The sequence below is a fragment of the Callorhinchus milii genome, unplaced genomic scaffold (assembly GCF_018977255.1).
Source record: "Callorhinchus milii isolate IMCB2004 unplaced genomic scaffold, IMCB_Cmil_1.0 Scaffold10, whole genome shotgun sequence".
Classification (NCBI taxonomy): Eukaryota; Metazoa; Chordata; class Chondrichthyes; order Chimaeriformes; family Callorhinchidae; genus Callorhinchus; species Callorhinchus milii.
This window is the reverse complement of record NW_024704751.1, coordinates 20,768,178-20,795,645: the sequence shown is the minus strand read 5'-3', so window position 1 is coordinate 20,795,645 and position 27,468 is coordinate 20,768,178. Positions and strand designations below refer to the sequence as shown.

General features: G+C 44.8%; 1 protein-coding gene across 1 annotated transcript in view; it reads right to left on the bottom strand.

Moving 5' to 3' along the window:
- csmd2 (CUB and Sushi multiple domains 2) overlaps positions 1-27,468 on the bottom strand; it is a 696,667-nt gene that overhangs the window by 114,991 nt on the left and 554,208 nt on the right. Inside the window, exons 16-23 of the mRNA XM_042338904.1 lie at positions 27,072-27,210; positions 24,398-24,585; positions 22,695-22,883; positions 21,886-22,002; positions 14,346-14,561; positions 12,760-12,948; positions 5,494-5,663; positions 1,159-1,315 (exon numbers count right to left, since the gene is read on the bottom strand). Of these exons, the coding sequence (XP_042194838.1) occupies positions 1,159-1,315; positions 5,494-5,663; positions 12,760-12,948; positions 14,346-14,561; positions 21,886-22,002; positions 22,695-22,883; positions 24,398-24,585; positions 27,072-27,210 (1,365 nt within the window). The remainder of the gene's footprint in view (positions 1-1,158; positions 1,316-5,493; positions 5,664-12,759; positions 12,949-14,345; positions 14,562-21,885; positions 22,003-22,694; positions 22,884-24,397; positions 24,586-27,071; positions 27,211-27,468) is intronic.

Genomic DNA, 27,468 nt, shown 5'->3' with positions numbered 1-27,468 from the left:
TGGGATGTGTGTGTGTGTCTGGGTGTGGGGGGCGCATGTGTAGGGGGGATGTGAGTGTGTGGGAGGTTGTGTGCGGGAGTGTGTGTGTGAGGTGTACAAGTGTGTGTGTGAGTATATCAGTGTGTGTGTGTGAGTATATCTGTGTGAATGTGTTCATCAGTGTGTGTGAGTATATCAGTGTGTGTATATATCAGTGTGTGTGTGTGAATATATCTGTGTGTGTGTGTTCATCAGTGTGTGTGAGTATATCAGTGTGTGTGAGTATATCAGTGTGTGTGTGTGTGTGTGTATATCAGTATGTGTGTGAGTATATCAGTGTGTGTGTGAGTATATCAGTGTGTGTGTGTGTGAGTATATCAGTGTGTGTGTGTGAGTATATCAGTGTGTGTGTGTGAGTATATCAGTGTGTGTGTGTGAGTATATCTGTGTGTGTGTGTGTGTGTGAGTATAAGGTGTGTGTGTGTGAGTGTATCAGTGTGTGTGTGTGAGTATATCGGTGTGTGTGTGTGTGAGTGTATCAGTGTGTGTGTGTGTGTGAGTATATCAGTGTGTGTGTGTGTGAGTATATCAGTGTGTGTGTGTGTGTGAGTATATCAGTGTGTGTGTGTGTGAGTATATCAGTGTGTGTGTGTGTGTGTGTGAGTATATCGGTGTGTGTGTGAGTATATCGGTGTGTGTGTGTGTGTGAGTATATCGGTGTGTGTGTGTGTGTGTGTGAGTATATCAGTGTGTGTGTGTGGGTGGGGGTGTGGGGAGAGTGAATGCAGGAGACTGAGATTAACCATTTGCTCTGTGATGGTTGTGAGGATTGGTTGATCAGTCTGACCTCAGCGATACCAGGAGACGTTCCTGTGTGTAAGAGTGCCTTTGCTGCTTAACAATAAGCACTTAACAGTGAATCCCCCAGAGAGCAGCTGTCGGCTGATCTGAGTGTTTTGCGGTACTGTCTCCTAAATAAAAAGTACATGTGACGGAATGAAATCCCTTTTGCTGATCACAGTAAAGAATATCAATTTGTATTGTGTATCAGACAGTGAAGGACTTCCTGTGTCTGTGACAATGGTGTCATCTCCTCCTCTATATCACTGATGCTCCAATCGCTCGTGCAGACAGCGAGCCACCTTAATGCGCTTTTAACATCCTTAATCCATGACTTACTGGAAAAGAGTAGCTCAAATCCCTTGCTTGTGTTTCCAGCGTTTGTAATAAACTCCAGCCACAGGCTGCTGGAGGTGCTGTTCAAGGTGACGTGCAACATGTCTGATCCACTGAATGTTCCCAGCAACCGAGAGGAGCTGTCTTTCCCATCAAAAATCTGCAGGTGCAAGAAGACAAGACACGGTTATAGGAACCACAGCAACTAGTTCTCATACCTTTGGCAGAGAATGACTGTCTTGAAGTACTTCACTGATCAAGGGAAGGGAAGGAGAATGGAAAGATTTAAGTCCTGACCGTGGTTAAAAGAAAGAATTTCTAAGGCTTTTGGTGGACACTCAGCGAGGTGGTGGGACAGAGGAAGCGAGAAACAAGCTGGATAACAGAATTGGAAGAGAGGAGGGCACAGGTGGGGAGGAGAGCAGAGGGAAAGGAGACTGAGGAAGTAGGGAGAGAGAGAGGGAGGGAAGGGAGGGAGAGAGGAAAGAGAGGGCTACAGCTATCTAGAGACTTGTCAGGGAGCAAATGGCATCATCACCACACAGCTACCTGAAAACCATGTTTATTAGAACCACAGCAGAGGGCAGAGCGCTGTGGGTTACACACTCTCTTTCCCTCTCCGTGCCCGTGGTCAGAAACTCGCTGCAAGTGATGGGACAACATCAACAACTTGCATTTATATAGCTCTCTTCATGCGGGGTAGCATCCCAGAGCGCTTGACAGTGGTGAAGTCTGACACTGAGCCAGGAGGACGATGACCACTGGTGGTTCTGTATGAAATCTTCTGGACATGTTTTAACCCCGTTCTTATCAGTGCTTACACAAGTCACAAAACTGAGCTTAAATCAACGTTAGCCATGAGGATTTGATATAGCGGACATTAATAAACCATTTCCATTTGAATCCAAAATGAGGGACATAAATCTAAGCTCGCCAGTACCAGATCTGACAGGGAGTTTAGAAGGAACTTCTTGACACAGAGGATGTTGAGGGTGTGGAACATACTGCTGGATTGCGATCGAGGCATAAAGTACCAAACGTATTTAAATGGAAAATCAATGCATACAAGAAAGAGAACAGAATACGAGAGGGAAATAGGAGGGGTGGAGGCCCTATGGAATATAAACACAGGCAAAGATTAGCTTGGCCTATTTTCCTGCCATGTCTCTGTACGCCTCGAATTTCTGGAACTCCCTTCGTCATTCCTTCCGTCTTGCCCCCTCTTTGCCCTTCATCAAATCACACCTGATAACTTTCCCCTTTGACTGTTCCTCCAGTCACTTCTCCTCCCATTCCAGCTCGGAGTCAAACCACACCGCTGTTAAGTGCTACGAGACACCAACTATGTGAAGGGCGCTATGAGGTAAAACTCACATAAGTGGTATCAATTGGGACCATACCATTTAATATGACTTAATTGAAGTCCGAGTTATACGCAAACTGTATAAGGCGTATAAAATCTGATTTAATCAATAATCTACACTGCACATGAGTAGCGTGGAGGGGCCTTTGACAACCGACAGAGGAGATAAAGTTACAATTTAACTTTATCTTGAATTTAAATTAAAAAAACACAATGGTGTGGCATTCCTTCAAACCATGGACTATCTCCCCGTCATTACGTGATTAATCACAGGGCAGGATTTAGCTTCCAATTTCCTTCTTTTCAAACTGCACCTGGTTTAACTGTAACCAAACTGCTGGCAGTGACACGTGGTGAATAATTACCTGTGTAATTGCAGTGATTAATGTTTCCAAGTGATTATTCATACATCCTGCTCAAAGTCACCTGCTTGACAAAGCTTCAGGAAGATTGGCCTAGTTACCACTGTCCAGTCAGTGTGTTCTCAGTTGCCCTGACACTGGGGATTGTGATCATTTACCCCACCCACCCAGTGTGAGTGGCGGGTCACGCTCACTACTCATTGCGCTCACATCAATCACTCATCCGGTGAAAGCTACTCTGCTGTTTACTCCCTGCTCTTCACCACCCACCAACCCGTGATTGATCCCAGACCTGTGTCAGAATTACAAGGAGAAGTTTCCATGTGTTGAGCAACAGCCAGTTGTTTCCAGCAGCTTTTTTTTTGGTCAGCCGGGTGTCTGACACATGTGGAATCCCATCACCGTTGCTTAAAAGTCTCCAAACCAAACTGAGAATTCCATGAATCCCAACTACACATGGAAATTCCAGATGTTTATTGGAATGGAATGTGCACTCTCTCCCTGGAGGGACACATCCTGCTTACCTAATTCTGGAGAGCATTAGGCTCAGGTTGGCAAGAGCGAAGGCTTGGGGACGCCAGAGTGTACGCTCCTGTAACTGCTGGTTTCTAACCAGCTAAAACCACATAGCTTGACATTGAGAGCACTGTCTGGCAAGTTTCCTGCTACTTGTCCAGCTAGCAGCACCCTACCTGTTAGGACTTTGCTTGCAGGGTTAAAGGAAGCTGAGTCGGAGGATTCTCTGCCTCCAGTGACTGGTCTCCCCTTCCAGGTCCTGTCGATGAGCCAGGCTGACTGTGCTGTCATGAGCAGTGCCCTGGAGTGCTGCAGACCCACCCAGCTCAAGAACTAGATGAGAGGCCGAACCAGAGGGCTGGCTCAATTCTGACATTCTGTAGCCAAACATGTCACCTTGGAGCCAGTTCAGACCCCACTTACCTCCTCCCTACCCTCCCCACCCACACACACCTGGAGGCTGCTGCTGAGTTTATTTAACCATGTCAACAAGGCTCTCCCAAGCTTTGCAGTAAAAGAGGTGACATGATTATGATGACAGCACATTGTCCAGTGAGCTCTGTCCTTAAAGCAGTATATCTCTTTCTATCTATCTATTACATACTAATAAAACGACAATGTCTGTCTGCGCTTCAAGAAGGATCTCAATAAACGATTGATGTAGAGACATGATGTATACCTCATTGGAAAGTTCTTGTATCTGGGAGTGATATGGGCATATTTGTTTTAGGTATCTCCTATCGCTCATGAGTTCTTTTCAGTTTTGCGTTTTTCCCTGTTGTTACATGTGGTGGCCACCGAGTCGAAGTGGCCCTGTGGCATCGTGTGTCACAGAGCACCTAACAGTAATTTTTGCATTTGACACAGCACCTTATCACGTCTTTGAGACGTCTCAAAATGCTTCACAGAATGTACTGTAAAGTGAATTGACTGAATATTTGTGGGCAAAACACAGCAGTGGCCTGTGTATGTACACACACCCTGCAGTTACACCTGGTGGCTGCACCGGCTGACTGTGGCGCTGTGGCCTCCTGTGTCACGCACGTAGCCAAGCGGCGGGAACAAAATAAACAACACCAACAAAGCTAAGCCACGGCAACAACAACACAATTACATTTTTAAAACGCCGAGTCCTCCCATTAAATCCCCCCAAAAGGAGTCCTCCCACTGCGTCCTCCCAGATGAGTATAGAGTGGAATCCTGTAGCTCAGTGGTTAGAGCACTCGCCTTGCAAGCGAGAGACCTGGGTTTGATTCCCGGCAGGGCGAAACCTTGGGCAAGTTTCCTTACTCCACACAGAGCCTAATAATAATCCCTCAAGAAAAAAAACAATAAAAAATTGGTCACTTCAATCCATGACTGTTTGTGGGACGCTGCTGTGCGCAGTTCGCTGCCGCGTTTCACCCACAAAATATACAGTCAATTCACCTTACAATATATTCAGTGAAGTGCTTTGAGACATCGAGAAGATGTGAAAACTGCTATATCAAATGCAAGGATTATTAGTAGTAGTATTATAAAGATGAAATATATATATTAATCTTTGCATTCGATACAGCACCCTTCACACCAGGAGAATATCTCCAAGCGCTTCTCAGGATTTCCTGTCAAGTGTAGTGACTATGGTTTGTAGGCTGTTAGCTGATCCCTACTCCAGGTACAGCAATCAGTGATGAGGGATGTAGTTATAAGCTAGACACAAGAGTAAAAGGAGAGCTCAGGAGAAAGTTTTTCACTCAGAGAGTTATTGGGTGGAAATGTCCTGCTGAGTAAAGTGGAAAAGGTAGAGTCCATCGCGGATTTCCAGAGAGAAGTATGAGAGGGTTATGAGAGATAAAGGCTTAAGGGGATATGGGGATAGGGCAGGGGAATGGGATTGAATGGACAGATTGCTCTGAGATCTAGTACAGACTCGATGGACCAAATGGCCTCCTTCTGTGATATAAGTTTCTAGGATTCTATGAACTTGCTTATGTTTGGGCAGTAATTCCCTGTGAAGGAGGTTGAGATGTTACAGCGATGATCAGGTGCTGATTGGGCAACAGGTTCTTTCCTTGTTAGTTACTCTGCTAAGGTTTGCTCTCAGGTCAGATTTACCTTCAGAATATCTCCCTGCTGCAGATTGAAGGTCCTGGTTTTGAGCTGGATGCCTTTGCCCGGTTGAGTGTGAATGAAGTAGATACACTCATGGTTGTTGCTGTAGTTGGCTGGGTAGTTGGGTGACAGCAGGATCCCTTCGTTTCCCGTCACCGAGGCCCCACATTCAGCTGAAGAACAGAAGCAAATAAACATTTGGGAACACAAGTATCAACCGGTCCAAGATTGTTCATCGTAATAATAAAATAATAATAATCCTTGCATTTGATACAGCAACTTATCACATCTTGAAGATGCTATGTTTGCAGATGACACCAAGCTAATGAAAGTGGTAGATTGTAAAGCTGAACAAGATCAATTACAGCAGGATTTGAACATACTTGGGAATCAGGCAGATTGGTGGCAGATGAAATTCAATGTGGAGAAATGTAAAGCACTTCACATGGGGACAACACATCCTGGAAGGGACTATTATTTGAATGGAAGGAAAATAATATGTATGGAAAATCAGGGGTTCCTGATTGACAATAAATTGAAGCTCTTGCAACAAACAATGTTCTGTATCAGCGAGTAAAGCAAACTAAATGTTGGTATATATCAAAAGATCAATAGCAGCCAAAATAGTGGGGTAATCCTGCCACTGTATAAATCATTCATGAGACCATACTTAGAGACTGTGTACAGTTCTGGTCATCACGGTACAAAAATGATATTGAAGAAATTGAGAAGATACAGAGGAGAACAACCAAAATAATTGAGGAATGGAAGGACCTGATTGTGAGGAGCGACTAAAAAAATTGGGCATGTTCACACTGGAAAAAAGAAGATTGAGAGGCGAAGTGATTGCTGTCTTTAAGGAAAGGGGCAAAACAAAGAGGCAAAACAATATAGATCAGGACAGGCTGTTTCAACTTGTCCAGAATAGTAAAACCAAAGGACACGGCCAGCGATTGAAGAGAGTAAATTCAGAACGAATCTACGCAAACAAAGTGAGTGAACAGTGAATCTGTGGAACAGCTCCCTAGGGAGACGGTTGAAGCAGTAAATGTTGATTCTTTCAAACACAAATTAGATTGTTTTCTTTTAGGAAATAACATTATAGGATATAGTACAGAGGGAGTTTGGGACATATGTGCAAGCGACCATCGGGAAGGTGGAAGGCAAACTAGATGGACCTTGGTCTTTTTTCGTCCAGCATTTCTTATGTTCTTATGTTTCAAAGGACATCACAGAATATACTGTGAAGTGGATTGACTGCGTATTTTGTGAGCGACAGCCAATTCCGCACAGCAATATCCCACAAACGGTCGTGGATTGAGTGACCAAATTATTATTATTTTTTTAAAAATGTGTAAAAAAACAACAATTTACATTCATACAGTACCTTTCGCGTCAGAAGAACGTCTCAAAGTGCTCAAGTTGGCTGGCAGCCAGAGCTAAGGGAGGGGAAAGGTGATGGGAAATGCAGTTAAAGTGACATGTTGTAAGGTGTTATTTTTAGGCTGGGAGGGAGGAGGTGTGGCAGAGAGAATCTGTGATGGAGTTCCAGGGGGAGGAATTACTTAATTGTTGATTACTGAGCACTTGTGAAATAAATATATGAACTAATTAGGCATTGGCTGATTACTACAAACCATACAAATCATAGAGAAAGAGAGTACAAGAGTAAGAACAAAAGTAAGAGAGAGAGAGTGAGAGCAAGTGTATGAGGAAATGAGAGTAGAAGGAGAGAGAAAGACAGAGAAAGTGAGCAAATGCAAGCAAGAAAGAGAGCGAGAGCAGAACAAGAGCACGAGAGAGCAAAGCGAGAGACAGAGTATCTGTCCCACACAGTATCTGCCAAGATACCCAATAATTGTGCCTCGCCCTCCGGACAGGTGAAGGAGTTGAACAGCCTGACTGACATTGCCAGGCATGAACCAAATCAAATCTGTATTCTTAATTGGGCCATTGGAAAGGTTTCATTCAATTCAGGCTTTCACCATTCATGTCACAAGTGTGCCTGGATGCTGCTTGTAATAAAAGCATGTTTATAACTTACAAAAACTCAAATTAACTAACGCACAGGATGCCTGAAATCTCACCGAGTCCTTTAATTCAGGTTTAGTTAGAAGGCCAGCCGTTCTTTTTAAGAACGGTAAAAATATATTTTCACATTAAGGCTGAACTGAAAAACTGTCCCGTGTGAATAATAATAATAATCCTTGCTTTCGCTGCAGCGCATTTCACACCAGAAGCATATCTCCAAGCACTTCTAAGGATCTGCTGTGAGGAGTAGTGACTGTGTATTTTGTAAGCAATCCTGTGTGGCCATCTTAAATCATATGCAAAAAGATATCACAGGCTGAGACTAGGCGGAATTTCAAGTCTGTAGTTCCTTCAACCCTCTGTATTTATACATATTTTTTTCCTCTGGTGATAAATTAATGATTGAGAATTCAACATCAAACATTTGATAGACTCTTTCATATAGAGAGAAAATTCATGATTTAAAAACGCTTGTCTGGGTCTCATAGATTTAAGAATCCCAACCTTGTTTAAAAAAAACTGTTAAGTGACTATAATTGAATAATTGATGATTGCCAGTTAATTGCTGATGCAGTGAATCCTTTGTCAATACTTTGTGTCAGTGCTGAGCTATTCCAGAGCTGTAACAGTTAAGTCTCTATAATGCGCCTAATTTGTCTTTCAACGATGGTCACGTATGTGGAAGGCTTAGTGCAAAGGAGTGACTGTTAAACGATAATGTCACGGTGTCAGCCTGGCTCAGGGTAATGCTCTCGCTCCAGTGCAGTGCTGAGAGAGCGCTGCATTGCCTGAGATGCTGTCCTTCAAATGAGACGTTAAACTAGGTGCTGCCTGCCTGTTCAGGTGGATGTTAAAGACCCTATGGCTCTATTTAAAGAGAAGGGAGTTTCTCTCTCCCGGTGTCCTGACCTACAATCCCCCAGATAAAATCCGCAATTCACTTCCAGCTGTTCATGATGCTTTGTTTATGATGCCTGATACCTCGATTCCAGGACCTCAACTGCCCTGAATAAGCATTGACTTTCTCTAGTTGAATGTCAACAAGACAGAGGTCCTCCTGCTTGACTCCCGTCAGCACCTTCTCACCTCAGACGCTGACAGGATCATGGACGCATACTCTACTTTGTGGATATAGCGCAAGACTTTGTTGTCTAGTTTGACTCCCAACTGTCCTTGAAACCAAACTTTCTGCTCTGACCTGCTCAGACACCGAAATATTGCTCACCTGGACCACTACTACCCTCAGGTTATGGAAACCCGAATCCATGCGCTTATTGCATTGAAACTCGACTGTGTCAACTCTCTACTCTCCGGACTACCCAACTCCTCCCTTGGGAAGCTGTAGAACATCCAGAGTCCTGAGGCTTGTGTCCTTTCCCACATCAGGCTCCACAAGACCATCAGCACCATCCTCACCCATGTCCATTAGCTCCCCATCTGGTTATGGTTAATCTATACAAAACACTGGTTAGGCCTCAGCTGGAGTACTGCGTCCAGTTCTGGGCACCTTACCTCAGGAAGGATATTAAGGCACTGGAAGGGTGCAGAGGAGATTCACGAGAATGATACCAGGAATGGGGAACCTTAGCTATGAGGACAGGCTGGAGAAGTTAGGACTTTTTCCATTAGAGCAGAGAAGGTTACGCGGGGACCTGATAGAGGTCTTCAAGATCATGAAAGGTTTCGACAGGCGAGATAGGGAAAAGCTGTTTCCGTTGGTAGGTGTGTCTGTGACTCGTGGTCACAGTCTTAAGATATCTACCAAAAGAAGCAGAGAAGTTAGAAGAAATGTTTTCACTCAGCGAGTTGTTAGAATTTGGAATGATCCGCCCGAAAGGGCAGTGAAGTCCGATTTGATAACAGCTTTTAAGAAAGAACTGGACAGGTATCTGGAGAAGACAGGTTTGCAGGGTTATGGGGAGAAAGCTGGTGAGTGGGGTTAATAAAAGTCAGTTGCTCTGTCAAAGAGCCGCACAGACTCGATGGGCCGAATGGCCTCCTTCTGTGCCGTAACATTCTATGAATCTATAAATCTATGAATCTCCCAGCTGATCTACCGTCCTCGGTCATTCTCCTCCACAACTCCCGATTCCCTCGATTCCCTTGCTCCCCTCACTTCCCGAACCGTTTTCTACTAATGAAAGTCACCAAGGTACACAAACCACCTCCACTCCCTAAGGTACAGGTGCATGCTGCTGAATACACCTGGCTTAAATCCAACCTAACGGTACATTGGCAGATCTGACTGGACCTTATCAAATCTTACTGCTCCGCCCTCGCCTCCATTAAATCGTCGATTACTCCAAGAAACGTACAACCCCAGGTTCCTCTTCTCCATCACCAACCGGCTCCTCCACCTACCCTCTTGTGCTTTACCCATCCTCACCTCCGATGCTGGACTTCCTCAAATCCAAAGTCGAGGGGATCGGCTCAGCCGCTTCTACCCTTCTGTCTACTATCCACTCCCCATTCCTCTCTCCACACCTTTGAACCTGTCTCCCACTCCTCTCTCACCAACACTATAACCCGCATGAAACCGACCACCTGCTCCCTCGCCCCCATACCTTCCCCTCTCCTTACCTCCCAGCTCCATCTCCTTGCTCCTCTACTCATAGACATGATAAACCTCTCCCTGTCCACTGGTACCGTTCCCACCCCTTTAAAAACAGCCGTCATCACTCCAATCCTTAAAAAACCCTCCCTGGACCCATTCCTACTCTCAAATTACTGCCCCATCTCCAACCTCCCTTTCCATTCCAAGATCCTGGAACGAGTTGTTGCTTCTCAGCTTTGCTCCTTCCTCTACCGCCACTCCCCTCACGAATCCCTCCAATCAGGTTTCTGTGCCGCCCACAGCACTGAAATAGCCCTGGTCAAAGTGACAAATTACATTCTGTCCATCTGCGACCAGGGCTCCCTATGCCTCCTCATCCTCCTTGACCTCTCTGCTTGACACCATTGACCACTCTATTCTCATCCACTGCCTCTCCTCTCACCGCAACCTTCACTGCTCTGTCCTTGAATGGTTCAGATCGTACCTCTCACATCGTTTCCACTTCATCTCCACAAACGTTGTTCCTCCAGTCCCCGCACCATCTTATGGCATTCCTCAGGGCTCTGTCCTTGGTCCCCTCCTCTTCAATATCTATATGCTCCCTTTTGGTGACATCATCCACAGACATGGGGTCATGTCTATTCCACATGTATGCGGATGACACCCAACTCTATCTCTCTACCTCCCCCTTGACTCCAAAAACATTCCTGTCCTGGCAGAATGTCTGTCAGACCTCAAGTACTGGATGAGAGCCTCAACCCTCAACTATCCTTTCTACCCCACATCCGTGCCATGACCCTCTCTGCCTTCCCCCACCTCCACAACATCGCCTGGCTCTGACACTGTCTCACACCGCAGGCCACCAAAACCCTCATATACGCATTCAAACATGCAGGCTTGACTATGCAAAGTCCCTGCTTGTCAGCCTCCCCAACTCTTCCCTCCAATAGGCTGCAGATCATCCAAAACTCTGCAGCCCATACCCTCTCCCGCACCAGGCTCTATGACCCTATCACCCCCATCTTCGCCCGACTCCACTGGCTTCCCATCACACAGAGGATACAGTTCAAGATCCTGGTCCTCACCTTCAAAGTCCTTAATGGCCTTACTCCCATCTACTTCTGCAAACTCCTAACCCCCTACCAACCTGCCCACTCCCTCCTCTCAGTGAGTTCCAGCCTGCTTCTTGTGCCCCGCCTCACCCACCCCACAATTGATAGGTGGGCCTTCAGCCACTTTGCCCACACCCTCTAGAACTCCATCCCACAGTCCTTCCGCCTCACCCCTTCCCTTCACTCCTTCAAGACCCATCTCAAGACCCCCCTCTTCGACCGTGTTTTTGATCACCCTCCTTCCCCCCCCTACTCTCCACCCTCCCCAATTACAACTCCCAGCTCGGGTCAGAAACATTGATTGTCCAGGCGCCTTGGGACGTCCTCCTGATATGAAAGGTGCTTACAACGTGTAATTTTGCTGTTGTTGATGGAGTTCAAGACCCTCATCCTCATCTTTAAATCCCACCATGGTCTCGCCCCCACCCTACCTCTATGACCTCCACAAACCGAAGCAACCTGATTACTCCATTCTGCTCCATCTTCGCTGCTATATCAAACGTAAGCATTATTGTTCATTATCATTGTAACTCACTCTGCTGATGGGTGTTAGGTTGGGTCTCCAGATTACTGCTGGGAGGGTGATTGTCACAGTGAAGAGAGATTTCCCTCCCCAACCTCTCCTCGCTCTCCTCCCCTCCCTCCCTCTCCTTCCCCCCTCCCTAACCTCTCCTCCCCATTCCTCTACCCTCCTCCCCCACCTCTCTTAAGTCAAAAATGTACTAAAAACTTCAAAGCAATTTGCAAAACATTAAGGAAATAATGTTGGCATTGCGGAGGCTGATTTTGGCAGTCACTTACACATGGAACACTGATGTTAAATCAATTTTTTTTACAAAAAATGGTAATTATGGGCACTTAGATGGTATTTTTATTCCAAGAGAAAATGTCCAAACAGCTTGTTTGTTGTGATGCAATAAAACCCTGCTGTGTTGCGAGTGAGCTTGGTTACAACCTGGATTATAGGGAATGGGAGGAAGAGAATTTTGCGCGATTTTTTAACACGATTTCTTAATTAAGATCCATACGTTTGTCACATAAATTCAGCTGGCTCAATGCCATATTCTGTAGTCTCTGTTCATTAGGTTTTGTGACGATTTCATCTGATTCTTTGTATTCACCCTTTGATCCCCATCCCCCTGCTCTGTGCTAAAATGACAAGCTCAGAGGGCTGACAGGAGACATTTCCTAGGACACTGGCAATGCCACGCTGCGAGCAGTAGGGTATTACCCCAAATCCTTACCAAACAGAGACTCCCAAACAACTCTTCATTCTGAGCCTCTGAAGAGTGGGCTCAGCCGGTGGGCAATCACAAGTGCAATGCTGCACTGGAGAGTTTGCGGCATGGTGCATGGTTGCTATAACACATTGTGAAGGCCAGCCAGCATTGTGCCAGTGGTAACGAGAAATAGTCATTAGTTTTACCATTGCTGTGGCTTTCCAGCAAAGTATGGGGCTATGTCCAGAAGTTTGTCCGCTGGCAGATAGATACCTTGGTCCAGTTATACACACACTTCCCGAACTAAGTACAGATTTCAACCCAAGTGAAATTAAAGCACGTGACCACCTACCAACACACCTTGGAAGAGGCGAACTCCACACACGCCGTCTACCTCCAAGGCAGGTAATCCTGGACACGCCCTCTAGTCTGTATCCGGGGAAACACGAGAAGCTCAGGGTGTCCCCCACTCTGAAACGGAGGCCGCTCCGGCTGCTGTAGGCTGGAATACCCGGGTCATCGCACGGCTCCAGATCGTATTCTACAGGAAACAACACTTTGTCAGTCGTTCACAACAGCAAAAAGATGAAACAAATTACACTTGACAGAAGACCAAAACCACTTGGTTTAATTGGTATCAGCGGGCCACAGATGTATTCAAGAAATTCAGTCAAGGATGGAGCTCCAATTCAGTACTTGGGGAGGGGGCAGTGGGGTGGGAGGGGGGCAGTGGGGTGGGAGGGGGGATAGGAGCAGTAGAGGGGGCAGTGGGGAGATGGGGGCAGTGGAAGAGCGCTGTACTGTCAGAAGAGCCATCCTTCAGATAAGTCATTAAACCATGTTGAGGTCTGTGCAACGTCTGTGCAGGTTGAGGTGGATGTTAAAGGCTCATGGCACTATTCAACAACAAAACATTGCAACTTTACAGCTTCTTGTTGGGAGGACATCCCAAGGTGCTGGCAGGGAAGGGTTTGCATCTGAGCTGGGGGTTGGAATCAAGAGGGGTGGTGGGCAAGGGGAATGGGGGTGGGAAGATGATCGAAAGTACAGTTGAAGAGGAAAGTCTTGAGACAGGACTTGACGGAGGCAAGGGAGGAGGCGAGGCGGAGGGGTTCTGGGATGTTTCTCTGCAAAGGAAGTCTCTCCCGAAATTCTGGCCAACCATCCCCAAATAAAATCAGTCATTCTGTTTGACTGTTTATGGGACATAGCTGTGCACAAATTGGCTCCCGCGTTTGTCTACAAAACACAGTCACTACACTTGACAGCAATTTGCAGTCTTGTGTTGTGAGATGTTTTTACATTATAGGCTATATCAAGTGAAAAAAATATTATTAGTAATATTAATTATTGCACATAAATGTTACAATCAAACAATGGGACATCAGTACAATTGGAATAAAATTGCAGCAAAGCAAAGGAATGTTCATTACAAGTTAAAGGATTTAATATCAGCATATTTTACAAGAAAGCAATATAAATAATAACTCTAACCCATATTCTAAGATTGTAATCTCAATAATGAATCTGGATTAATCAGGCGTATTAAACTCCAGCTGTGTTTATCTCCAGGTACATCTATCTGTGCTGAATCTTAGATCAGTTTTGCAACATCGCATTGATCTGAAACCTTAGACTGAGTCATGCAGCTCATAACATTCACTTCAATCAGGGGCAAAAGTCATCTGCTTCAAGCTACATGGTATTAGGGTAAATGGAACAAGGAGAGAGGAGAGGGGAGCAAGAAGAGGGAAGAGAGGAGAACGAGGAGAAGGGGATAGCCGGAAGAGGGAAGAGCAGGGACTCGAAATTCAATGCCAAATTAAAGCTCTGCGCAAACCGACTGAAAATCCAAACTCTGAGGAATTGACTGAAACCCCAGTGAAACGCAGAGACCCTTAAATCAAACCCACACAAGAGACATAAGGATTGGTATACCTGTAAACGTTATGTTGAATCCCTCGTATGACATGGAGAAGTCTGAAATAAATCGGATCTGTGCAGAATAATTCCCGAAGAGACCAGCGCTGACCAAAGGTGGTAAGTTAGATCCCGTGAGTCTTTTCAGAGGCTGGCTAAAGCTTCCATTCTCAGTGAGCAGTAAATAGTCGTGAGGGCTCTCCAGGTGAAAAGTATGGAATGTGAACTGGGCTCCTTCAGTTAATTTCAAATAATAAAAAGAGAGAGAGAGAGACAGAGGTTAGAGGTTTCAAATCCACACAGAGCAGGTCTAGCAAGCAGAGAGTAGGCCAGTCTCCAATGTACCTCTGAGTTTCTCTGAAGTTTACCTTCCTGCCTGTTAATGTGTGTAAATTGGCTGCCACACACAAAACACAGTTACTAAACACTTGAATCACTGAATCAGATAAAGCACTTTGACGTCCTCCTGATGTCAAAGGCGTGGTATTAAATGCAAGAGTTCACAATAATTATGAACAATAACTATTATTAGTAATTATTTGTTATTATTAATATTAATAGTCAATAATAATAACTATTAATAACAATAATGTTCAAAAGTAAAGTCAGGAAGAGCAATACTGGTTAGAGTAATGCGATTTCCACTGTTTTTAAACACATACAAATAAAGAGGAAGATATGAAAGGGAAAGTACAGTTCAACAGGAACCAGTTTTTAAATGAGAAAATCGGTTATAAGCGGTAGATAATTATTTGGAGAGGACAAGTTTGCAGGGCTATGAAGAGGGAGCGGGGGATGGGATTGATTTGTAAGCGCTTTTCAAAGAGCCGGTACAGACACGATGGGCCGAATGGCCTCCTTTTGTGCTGTATAATTTCTATGATTCTATGTAACAAAGGGCATACATTGCAATAGTAAGTGTGGTCTGTGGGTCACATGGAGCTCTCCTTCCCACCCCCCAACTCTCACTTTCCAGTCTTAAACATTAACTTTTGGAGGGAATTTGTAAATTGTCATATTTCATAACAGATTTGTTTTGAAGGGATTATTACCCCCGGAAAAGTGACCGGTCCATTTGACTAACAACCGGGTTCCAATTTACTGCTAAGTAAACAGAGCCCCGTGGATTAAGGGAACTTGCCTAAGGTTTTGCCCTGCCCAGGAATTGAACTCGGGTGCTCTCGCTTGCGAGGCGAGTGCTCTAAGCGAGGGGTGGGCGGGTGGGGGCGGGGCGGGGTGAGGAGAGCGAGGGGCAGTGTCAGAGGATAATTTTTTTTTAAAAAAACAGCGGGAAACTTAAAAAGTGACGTCAGAGCGATGTCAGTATCAACAGTAAACTAACAACTATCAACACATCGCACACCACGGACTTACCTTGATTGGTTTAAGTTAACTTGATCAACTTAATTGGATCACCTTGAATGACTTAAAACTTAATTAACTTAACCTAATTAACTTAATCAACTTAAGTTGATTGACTTACTCAAGTTGGAAGAGGTGACAATGGCCTGGCAGGTGTTATGTGAGGAGTGTGACATGTGGGAGCTGATGGAGGACAGTCTGACCGCGGGCGACCACATCTGCAGAAGATGTCTGCAACTGAGGCAGCTCCAGCTCAGAGTGTCAGAGTGGCTCAGAGTGTCGGAGTGGCTCAGAGTGTCAGAGCTGGAGTTCGAGGTGCAGACACTACGGAGTATCAGAGTCAGTGAGTGCTTCCTGGATAGCTACATCCTGGAGCCAGTCACTCCCCTGAGGGAATATACAGTCAACATTGGTTATGGTCAGGATAGGTCAATGGACAGTCAGGAGGTCAGGGGGACAACCGAAAGAATGGTAGTAAATCCGGCATTAACCTTGAACAACAGATATGAGATCCTTGGAACTTGTATCGACAAGGAAGCTAGTGAGGGGGCAGGAAAAACAACCTCTAACACTGGGGCAAAAGAGCAGATGATTGTCGTCACTGTGGACGAGACTATTAGGCAGACAGACACAATCATCTGGAACACCAACCAGAAGACCAGAAGGCTTTGTTGCCTCCCTGGGGCCGGGGTGAAGGATGTCTCGGCAGGGCTAGAGGACAATTTAAAATATATGGGCAAGGATCCATTGGTGGTACTTCACATTGGTACCAATGACATCGGTAGAGTGGCCAAGATGACTTGAGAAGGGAATTTGAAGAGCTGGGGTCCAAATTGAAGTCGAGATCATTGAAGGTGGTAATATCGGGAATACTGCCTGTACCATACGACAATTGGTACAGGAACAAACAAATTAAGGACTTGAACGCACGGCTAAAAGAGTGGTGCGGAACTCAGGGGTTTCTTTTTATGGGCCATTGGCACGAGTATTGGGGGAAAAAAGAGCTCTTTCGGAGAAAAGGGCTGCATTTAAATCGTGCTGGGACAAATGTCCTAACTAAACAAATTAACAGGGAAATAAATAGGAATTTAAACTAGTAAAGGGGGGGAAATATATAAGTAAGAGAAACCATAAGTTAGCATTAGAAAAAGTAAAGATAAGCATGCCAGATAATAGGAATATGTTAACGAGGGGTAAGAAGCTTTGGCAAAGTAGACAAGGGATCAGAGAGTAGAGGAAATGGTAGGAAATTAAAAATGTTATATCTGAATGCGCGAAGCATTCAGGATAAAACTGATGAACTAAAGGCACAGATAGACACATATGGGTACGATCTAGTAGCCATCGCGGAAACATGGTTACAAGGAGATCGAGGGAGTTAAATATTCCAGGGTTCTCAGTTTACAGGAAAGAAAGGCACTGTAGGAAAAGAGGTGGGGGGGAGCCCTGTTAATTAGGGACAAAATAAAAGCAGTGGAGAGGAAAGATCTGAAATCCGATGACCAGGAGGTCGAGATAATATGGGTGGAAATAAAAAATAAAAAAGGACAGAAAATATTAATGGGAGTGGTTTATAGAGCCCCAAACAGCGATCACAATATAGCACTGGGTATTAATCAAGAAATCAATGGAGCGTGTACGACAGGTAAAGCGATAATAGTGGGTGATTTCAATCTCCACAGAGAATGGGAAAACTAAATCGGCAAAAGTAGGTCAGAAGAAGAGTTCATTGAGTGTATGAGAGAGAACTTGCTAGAGCAGCTGCCGAGGAACCAACTGGGGACAGGCCATCCTAGACCTTGTTTTGTGTAACGGAACAGGGCGAGTCGGCAGTGTAGGTATTAAGAATCCTCGAGGGCAGAGTGATCACAATATGATTGAATTCTGCATTAAGTTAGAGAGGGATATAGTTAAATCCGAGGCAAGTATTCTGAATTTAAATAGGGCTAATTTTGTAGGTATGAGGAAAGATTTAGGTAAAATAGACTGGAGAATAAGATTAAGAGGTAAAAATGTAGACCAACAGTGGCAAATATTTAAAGATGTAGTGCAAAGTTCTCAGCGGTCGCATATTCCCTTGCGGAATAAGAGTACCACAGGGAAAGCAATTCATCCGTGGCTAACTAGAGCAGTTAGGGAAAGCATCAAATTAAAAGAAAAGGCTTATAAAACTGCCAAGAAAAGCGGCAAATCTGAAGATTGGGAGAGTTTTAGAAACCAGCAAAATAAAACTAAAAAACTCATTGAGAGCAAGAAAAAGGAGTATGAGGGTAAGCGAGCGAGGAACATTAAGTCAGATTGTAGAAGTTTTTACAAATACATTAAGAGGAATAGGCTGTGAGGGTAAATGTAGGTCCACTTCAGCCAGAGACGGGAGAAGTTGACAGAGTCCCTAAATGGGTACTTTGCATCTGTCTTCACCCGAGAAGACACAACCAGTCTGTCAACAATAGAGATGCGCCAAAGGGATAAGGACAGGGAGCAACTTAGGGAAATTTTCATTACTAGAGAATTGGTGCTCGGGAAACTGTTAGCACTAAAAAGTGACAAATCCCCTGGTCCGGATGGTCTGCATCCCAGGGTTTTAAAAGAGGGAGTTTATGAGATAGTGGAGGCCTTGTGTCTGATCTTCCAAAATTCCTCGGATTCTGGAACAGTCCCCATGGATTGGAAGATCGCAAATGTCACGTAAAAGACGTTGAAAGGAAAAGATGGGGAACTATAGGCCACTTAGTCTCACATCAGTGATAGGAAAAATTTTAGAATCATTGATTAAGGATGTGGTAGTGCGGTATTTAGGGCACAATATAATTAGGCCAAGTCAACATGGCTTTACAAAAGGGAAGTCATGTTTGACAAATCTCATAGTTTTTTGAGGACATTTCCAGTAAACTGGATAAGGTGAATCAGTGGATGTGGTCTATTTGGCATTCGATAAGGTGCCGCATAAAAGGTTAGTCCAAAAGATAAGGGCCCATGGAATTGGGGGGAGCATATTAACATGGATTCGGGAATGGTTAACGGGAAGGAAACAAAGAGTAGGGATAAATGGGTCCTTTTCAGATTGGCGGGATGTGACTAGTGGAGTGCCACAAGGATCAGTCCTTGGGCCTCAGCTATTTACCATCTACATCAACGATCTAGATGAGGACATCGAAGCTAATATATCTAAATTCGCGGATGACACAAAACTAGGAGGAAGTGGCAACACAGAGGACGACATTAAAAAAATGCAGCGAGACATAGATAGGTTAGGTGATTGGGCAGGGAGGTGGCAGATGAAGTATAATGTAGGGAAGTGTGAAGTCATCCACCTCGGTCGCAAAAACAGTGGAGCGGGTTATTTTTTAGAAGGGGAGAGATTGGAATGTGTTAGTGTCCAGAGGGACTTGGGTCTCCTTGTACACCAATCACAGAAAGTTAGTCTGCAGGTGCAGCAGCAATTAGGAAGGCAACCGGTATGTTAGCATTCATTATGAAAGGATTAGAGTATAAGAGTAGGGAAGTCTTACTGCAACTGTATAGGGCCCTGTGAGACCACACCTGGAATACTGTGTCCAGTTTTGGTCTCCTCATTTAAGGAAGGATGTACTTGCCTCGGAGGGGGTGCAGTGTAGATTTACTGGGTTAGTACCAGGGATGAAAGGGATGAGTTACGAGGATAGGCTGACCAATTTGGGCCTATATTCTCTAGAATATAGAAGAATTAGAGGGGATCTTATAGAAACCCCCGGTTGGAGAAACTAAAACCAGGGGTCACAACCTTAAAATCAGAGGCAGCCCTTTGGCACTGAGTTGAGGAAGAACTTCTTCACTCAAAGAGCGGTGAATGTATGGAACTCCCTACCCCAAAGGGCTGTTGACGCTCAGTCCTTGAACAAGTGTTCTGTGAAGCGCTTTGGGACGTCCTCCCGACGTGAAAAGCGCTATATCAAATGCAAGGATTATTATTATTATATTCAAGACTGAGATAGATTTCTTATTGCAAAAGGGATTAAGGGATATGGGGATAAGGCAGGGTCAGGTTATTAGCTGGAGTTAGATTAGAAGATCAGCCATGATTGAATGGCGGGGCAGGCTCGAAGGGCCGAATGGCCTACTCCTGCTCCTACATGTTAGGTTTTGTTAACCAGTTTATAGGGAAGCAATGAGGCTGGTGGTTCCTAGCGATGATGTACGTTTATCACACGATAGCTGGGGAAACACCCCTGGCAGATGTTACAGACTTGTTTCAAAACTGCCTTTGAAAGTAATTAACAGCTCAGTTTAGATTACATCACATCGGTTATACACAGGACGAATGCATGTATTGGTAACCACAGCGCTCAACTGGGCAGAGCTTTGGCCAGCTGAACGCTGTCCTGTCAAACTCAATATAAGATGTCCGACTTGGTTAAAGTCACTCTTGTTCCTACAGGTGGTGGAGTGTTAATCAATCACTCATGTCATTGCGGAGTCAGCAACACTGGGAAACTGTAACCAGACTGAAAGAAATATGTCAAATGTAGGCATCAGATCATTGTGTGAACAATGTACTTAAGTATTACACTGTGCTCATCTCACTCTCTCACTTTCAGGTCTTCCAGCACTTTTTTCTCCTCTATATGTCTTATTTTCTCTCTCGCTCCATTGTCTCTTTCTGTCTCTACATGGTGTCTCTATCAGCACCTCCCTTTATTTTGCTCTCTCTCTCTCACTCTCTCTCCAAGCATGTGGGTGTGCATTGCTCTAATCCTGGATCAGATGACTGAATAAGCAATCTCTACCCCACGCTGCTGATTCAGATGCGTATGAAGGGACAACTGGTTATCAAAGAATTATGCAGACATTTCAGTTTCATTTCACATTCAGCACTTCACAGTGTGGCAGCTTTACTAGTCAGCATAGAAGAGCATAAAAGGGGGAAAGTTAGAAGAAATGGTTTTACATTAGAATGGAGAAGGCCTGTGACTGCTGAAGCCAAGTCAATGACATCATTTAAAGGACCCTTAAATAATCAAAGAATAAAAGGATTTGGGGAATGAGCAGGGGAATGGGATTATAGCGCTTCAGTGAGGAGACGGTGCAGTATAGGGACACAGCGTGTGAGTCTAACAATGCTGATGGATTGGGAGCAGGATTATTGTCGCACAGAACCACAGAAATGAACGCAATGGGAGGCCATTTGACCCAATTTTTTTGATGATGGTGTTTGCTCCTCCACAAAAGCTGCTCTTCATCTCAATTGCAATAGGAGATTGTTCAAGAATAGTAAATCAATGGCTTAAAGTTATCAGCAAAGAGGTTTCAGGGAGAATTTTTTCCCCTCCAATCAAAAGTCCACGAAGGACACATGTGACAAATTGAGTTGCCTGTGGAGACGTTAAGTGCTGAACTGTCCACTGCATTTCTCTTTGCAGACGCTGGGAAACACATTGATTGTGAGGAGAGGCTTGATCTATTCAGACAGTTTAGATCAGAAGTACTTTGTGGGGCCCATTGGTTGTTTCAGCTGATGAGCCAGAGGAATGAGCGTAAACTTTGCCAGACAGCTGGCCAGTCACTGAAAACCTCAGAGCTTCTGTGTGGACTCACATTGTGTGCTTGCAATTGCAAATGCAGGAACAGTTCTGTCCAATGAATGTTAACCCTTGGAGCACTGGGGATAGTATCACTCAGCCACAGTGAAGAAACAATGACAAGTTATTCTGCACTCTCACTTTCTGACCTACAGCCTGACCTGTGCCTCCCCTGAGACTCTGGGCTTTTCACTGACTTTTTAAAAAAATGCCACACAATCTCAGGTCTTTTCCTCACGTCATTAACAAAAGTTCTTAATTAAAAAAAAGCCTTTTTGCACTTTCCAAAGTAGATTGCCACAGAAGCAAAGCAGAGGAAGAAAGACATGTGAACACCTTAAGAGTTAAAAATAACTGGGAACAGTGGAAAGGATGATGATTTTTCTTCAGGTTAATTGTAGACACATAGAGTTACAAAGACTTACACAGAGTGTAGACCATTTGGCCCATCTATCTAGTCTGTGATGTGAGCAAAATAAGTGGTCTGTATCTCTGAAATGTTTAACAAACATTTTAGACTTTCTCAACTTCCTAAAACTAAATGTCGTTGCTCAGGGTGATGGTAATACAATGCACAAAAATCAATGGCTGGGACCATATCCTCGCAGTTACCCTTCGGAATACCGCTTCACTGTTACCTTTGCCGTGTGAAGTCTCTATTGTCCAGGTGCAATTCAAGGAATTTCGATAAAAATCGGGAAAACCAGGAGACAGGATTGTACCAGTTGACCCATGGATGTAGCCGCCACACAGAGCTAGCAAAAAAAAATGCAGCATGAGAAGAAGGAAACAACTTGGATTTAAATGTCAAAATGTCACATCGTACTTTACATTAACTCTTGTTTTGACTTTGAGTCCAGAGTCCATTCCAGGACAGTGTAGGGGGAGTGCTGCATTGTCAGAGGTGACGCACTTCAGGTGAGATATTAAAGTGAGGTTAAACCCATCTCTACTTAAATATCTCATGGTGCTATTCTGAAAGAGAAGGGAGCTTCTCCCTCTTAATGTCTTGCCCAACAATCCCCCAGATAAAATGGGTCATGGCTGCGTTTGCCTAAAAATACACAGTCAATCCACTTTACAGTATATCCTGTGAAGCGCTTCGAGACGTCTCATTGTGATACGGTGCTATATCAAATGCAAGGATTATTATTATTATAATTATCATGAAAGGGAGTTGGAAACAGATTCAATAACAACTTTCAAAAGGGAATTGGATGGGTACTTGAACAGTAAAACTTTGCAAGGATATGGGGAAAGAGTGGGTGAGTGGGACTGATTGGGTAGCTCTTCCAAAGAGCTGGCACATGCACGATGGGCCAAATGGCCTCCTTCCGTGCTGTAATATTCTATGATTCTATTATTATTACTATGATTATTATTATTATTATAGCACATGTGGCCCTGACTCAGATTCCTCCTGTCCGAGCTCCTCTCTGTACAGTACCTTCACAGCTAGGCAAAGGGCGGCTCCATTGGTAGTTGGGTTCACAGACAAGAGCCTCATCGTCACTTAAGGTATATCCTGGATCGCAACCGAAGGTGACCGAGGAGCTCACGAAGAAAAGGTTTCCATTGCGCTGGCCATTCACCGGAATTCCCGGGTCCAAACAGGAGTCGGATTGTAGCTTCACACCTGGAACAGCCAAGAGATGAGTGGATCAGGACAGATGGCTATTGGAACACTGCAGGGAGATCCGAGCACCAAACAACAGAGCGAATTAGCCACGGATTAAAGGTGCATCAGCATCAGGGTATCTGCTCAGGGGCACTGGAGCCAGTATAATGAGAATAATCAGTAACACTCCTTATTCTAAAACAACAGGGGATTGCGAGTCCCCTGCAGTCTTTTCAGCAGCACTAAATCTGCAGTTTATTTGTGCCAATGTGCAGATAAAGGCTTCTTAAAGATCACACGGAAGCAAATCTGTCAGTCTGGTGCTGAATGCTAATTCCACTCTGCATGTATCAGTTGTTGCAAATGAGCCCCCTTGCATTTAGAAAGCACCACAACGTTTGCAGAGAAATAACATTGCAGTGTAAAACGTAAGGTGAAAACATCAACAATATTTATAAGTACATTGTACAAGTACAATGTGCAAAGTTGCCATAACTAACAATATTAAATGGAATAATTAAAACTGCCTTTAAGTCAAAGTAAAATCCATGGTGTGAATGGCAGAGGTACAATGTGACTATCTTTATTGCTGTTTTGAAAGTTTTTCTTTGTTTAAAAGAAATGAAAGTGGGGCCTTGCCGAGAAAAACTGTGTGTTCCAGAGAAAATGCTCCTCTCCATCACACACGGACCTCTGCACACACACAGCGGCCTGTTCCTCAACCCTTATGAATCTGCCAGAAAAGCTTCCCAAATCCCCAGCAACATCCCTCCCTTTTAATAAACAGGACGTTTTCTCATGAATGGTTCTGTCCAGAGTCCAAGCTGCAGACTATGTGCCTGGAAATGCATCTGACGAGGATTAGAGTAATCAGTCACCTATAAGGGGCCAATTGTGCATCCGTCTAGAGTGGGGAACCTGCCATCTCCCCCATGTAGATCACAGAAACAATAAGAATCCCACATATCTAATTCTGGCTCAGCAATGAGTCTCACTGCAGGGCGGCTGTGCACAATAATGTTTTCAAGGCAAAAGCAAAGAATGAATTGTTCGTTGAGTTATTATCTGTTAGAGACTCTCACTAGCCCTCCCCCCACCCCACATTCCGCCACCCCCCAACCCCCCCACTATCGGTCGCTCCCTCCGCTCAGCAAACATCAGGCCGTTTCATGTTCCCCCGACTGACCTGCCCCACCATCTCTGAATGAAATTCTGCCCAACTCCCCCCCAGAATCAAAGAATGCTAACTCCCTCTGCCTCCCTCCCACCTTTACTCATCTTTGAAACTCATCTTGGAACCTAATTTCTTGCCACAGTTTTGGTCATCTTTCCCACTCCCATCTCCTCGGTTCTCTTCATCCCCTGCACCCCCCGGCCCCTAGACACACACACACAGCACAGGCTCACAGTCTGATCTGTGAAGTGTTTGGTGACATCCTCCTGATGTGAAAATGTTGTTGTTGTTTCCCCCCTGCAGTGAGGAATGTAACTGAAGTGTTGGACATGACAGTGGAGGGAGGTTGGTGACTTACTCTCGAAGTGGATCTGAAATCCGACATCGGAATGGCTTTTGTCAGTGGAGAAGAGGAGGTAAAGGTAATTGGTGCTGCTCATCAAAAACTGGGGCACCTGTGTCCCGTGATAGACCCCGATCAGAGGCGAGGAATAGAACTTGCCGTCTCTGACCTCCAGAGTGTCGTAATTCACTTCCGTTTTGAACCTGAAATAGGAAAATAACTCTTACATTCCCGCTCCATGCAGTTTGCCACCAGCAACCAATCAGTACCCACAGCAAGACCAACAGCTGCCCGGCTCACTTGCTAACGCTCACACTCCTGAGTCTGATGGTTGTGGGTTCAAGCCCTGCTCTGGGATTCGGAACTTGTAGTCTACGCTGATACTTCATTGTCAGAGGTGCTGTCTTTGGATGTAGAGGTAGTTTCTAACTGGTTTTCAGTGATTGTCAGGCAGCCCAATAACACTGCCACGTGACATGTGAATGGATGTTACTTTTCTAAGTGTGTTTCAGCTTCCTGAAATAGCTACTTATTGCAGGAGGTTGATTTTTTTTTGCACCAGGTATTTTTGGATAGTTATAATAATAAATAGTAATCCTTGCATTTAATAATAATAATAATAATCCTTGCATTTGATATAGCGCTTTTCACGTTGGGAGGACGTCCCAAAGCGCTTCACAGAACACATTGTAAAGTGAATTGACTGTATATTTGTGGGCGAACGCGGCAGCCAATTGCGCACAGCAATGTCCCACAAACAGTCATAGATTGAAAATGACCAATTTATTATTGTTTTGGGTTTTTGGAGGGATTATTATTAGGCTCTGTGTGGAGTAAGGAAACTTGCCCAAGGTTTCGCCCTCTGCCTGGAATTGAACTCAGGTGTCTCGCTTGCAAAGCGAGTGCTCTAAACACTGAGCTACAGGACTCTATTTGAAATAGCGCCTTATCACGTCTTCGAGACTCTCAATGCGCTTCACAGAATATTGTAAATTTAATTGACTGTGTATTTTGTGGGCAAAACCCGGCAGCAAATTGCGCACAACAGTGTCTCACAAAGAATCGTGGATTGAGGGACCAAATTATTACTATTATTTTTTATCCCGGAAAGCGATCCACCAATTGACTGACATAGTCTTTATTAGCTATTATTATTATTATTATTGCAACATAGTGCATTTTGCTTGTGTTCCACCCTTTTCTCTTTCTCCTCACTGAGGTACCAATAACTGGGGTGGAGGCAATGGGATGAGGCTTTGCTGAGATGCTCTTCACGGTCATTAATGTTGTTCTAATAAAAGGTGACAGCTCAGGCAAGGGTGAGATTCAGCCATTAAGAAGGGCTGTTTGGGTGAAGGGAGGTGGTTGGAATCGTATTTCAGTCTTGAATGATCCTCTCCAGGGGCGGGGGGGAGGAGGGCTGAAGGCAGGAGAGGATAACATTCTCAGAACACAAGGTGAGCACATGGTCAGGTGAAGCTTTAAGGTGCGTAAAACAGGTGAAGAGAGGAAGGGGGAAAAAAAAGAGACAAAAGAGAGAGAAAAAACAATAAAACGTGGAATTAAACTGCATAAAAAAGTAATTTTCCAGTAAGTGAGTATGTGTGTCTGTGGTTTGTGTGTGTGGGGCTGGTTGTGAGTGTTTGTGTGTGTGCGTGTGTGGTGAGGTGGTGGGTTGGGGCAGTTGGTGTGTGAGTTTGTGTCTGGAGCTTAACAAAGCGTTCAAATTGGGAACGCAATGACATTTGGAAACCTTTCTCAGCTGTCACTTCGAATTTGACAAACNAAAAACCCAAAGAAATGTGAGGAAAACATCACCACACGTCTGAACCAAAAGCAATGCTGCACAGACAGGATATGGCTCTGGCATTGAGAAGGATCCTGCAGGTCTATGCACATTACCCACAGCATCGTTGAGCACACTTTGTGGAGGTGCATTTACACATCCAGAGAGCAGTGCAGGCCTCACTCACATCCTGTTCGAAAGAATATTTCCCCTGGTTCATCCTTCCTCTCTCTGCTTCTGCCTCTCTACTGGGGTTACAGTCAGCCAGACACTGGGTACCCTCTCGTCCCTCACTTTAGTGTCTGAATTTCACATCTCCATCTTGTAGTCCTGTAGCTCAGTGGTTAGAGCACTCGCCTCGCAAGTGAGACCAAACCTTGGGCAAGTTTCCTTACTCCACACACCTGATAATAATCCCTCCAAAAAAACATTAATAAATTGGTCATTTTCAATCCATTGACTGTTTGTGGGACGCTGCTGTGTGCAATTGGCTGCCGTGTTTCGCCCACAAATATACAGTCAATTCACTTTCCAGTATATTCTGTGAAGCGCTTTGAGACGTCGAGAAGACGTGAAAAGCGCGATATCAAATGCAAGGATTATTATTATTGATAAACTTCACACGTTTGACTGTGTTTACAGTCACCTCCCACCTCGCCCTTCTCTCCCTAGCTCAGCCTCTGACCGTGTGCTTGAGAAGTGCTCACATAAAGGGCACCATATGATTGCAGGCTGCTGTTGCTGTCTACCTCAAAGCACTTTACAATGGGCTCCCGACAGGGGGTGGACGGCAGAGGGTGGTGGGGAGGACAGAGAGGACTGAGAGCGCGGTCATAGAGGTAAGTCTTGAGGAGATCAGAAGAGAATTGATCGGGTGATGAACAAGAGCGGTGCACAAAGTACCTGTCAAAGATGATCTTCACAGGGTATCCAGGCTGGGCCTCAATCACCCATGCGCAGTTCAGGGAATCCTTATAAAACCCCGGCCAGCCCGGGGACAGGATGACCCCGTTCTGAGTAGTCAGGTGACCCCCGCATGGTGCTGTGGGGGGGAAACAAGAAGCAAGAGTCAGAGATTGCAAGGTGCTCAATCACTGCACATGACTCAGTCCCACTCTATGCTCAGTACCATTTTGTCTGTGCAAATACAACAATACAACAACAACTTGCATTTTCACAGCGGCTTTCACATGGGAGAGCATCTCAGAGTGAAGAAATTACAGGGCACAGCATCTGAAATTTGTTTTTTGGTTGCCCGGGCATCTGACACACATGGAAACCCATCACCATGCTTGAGAGT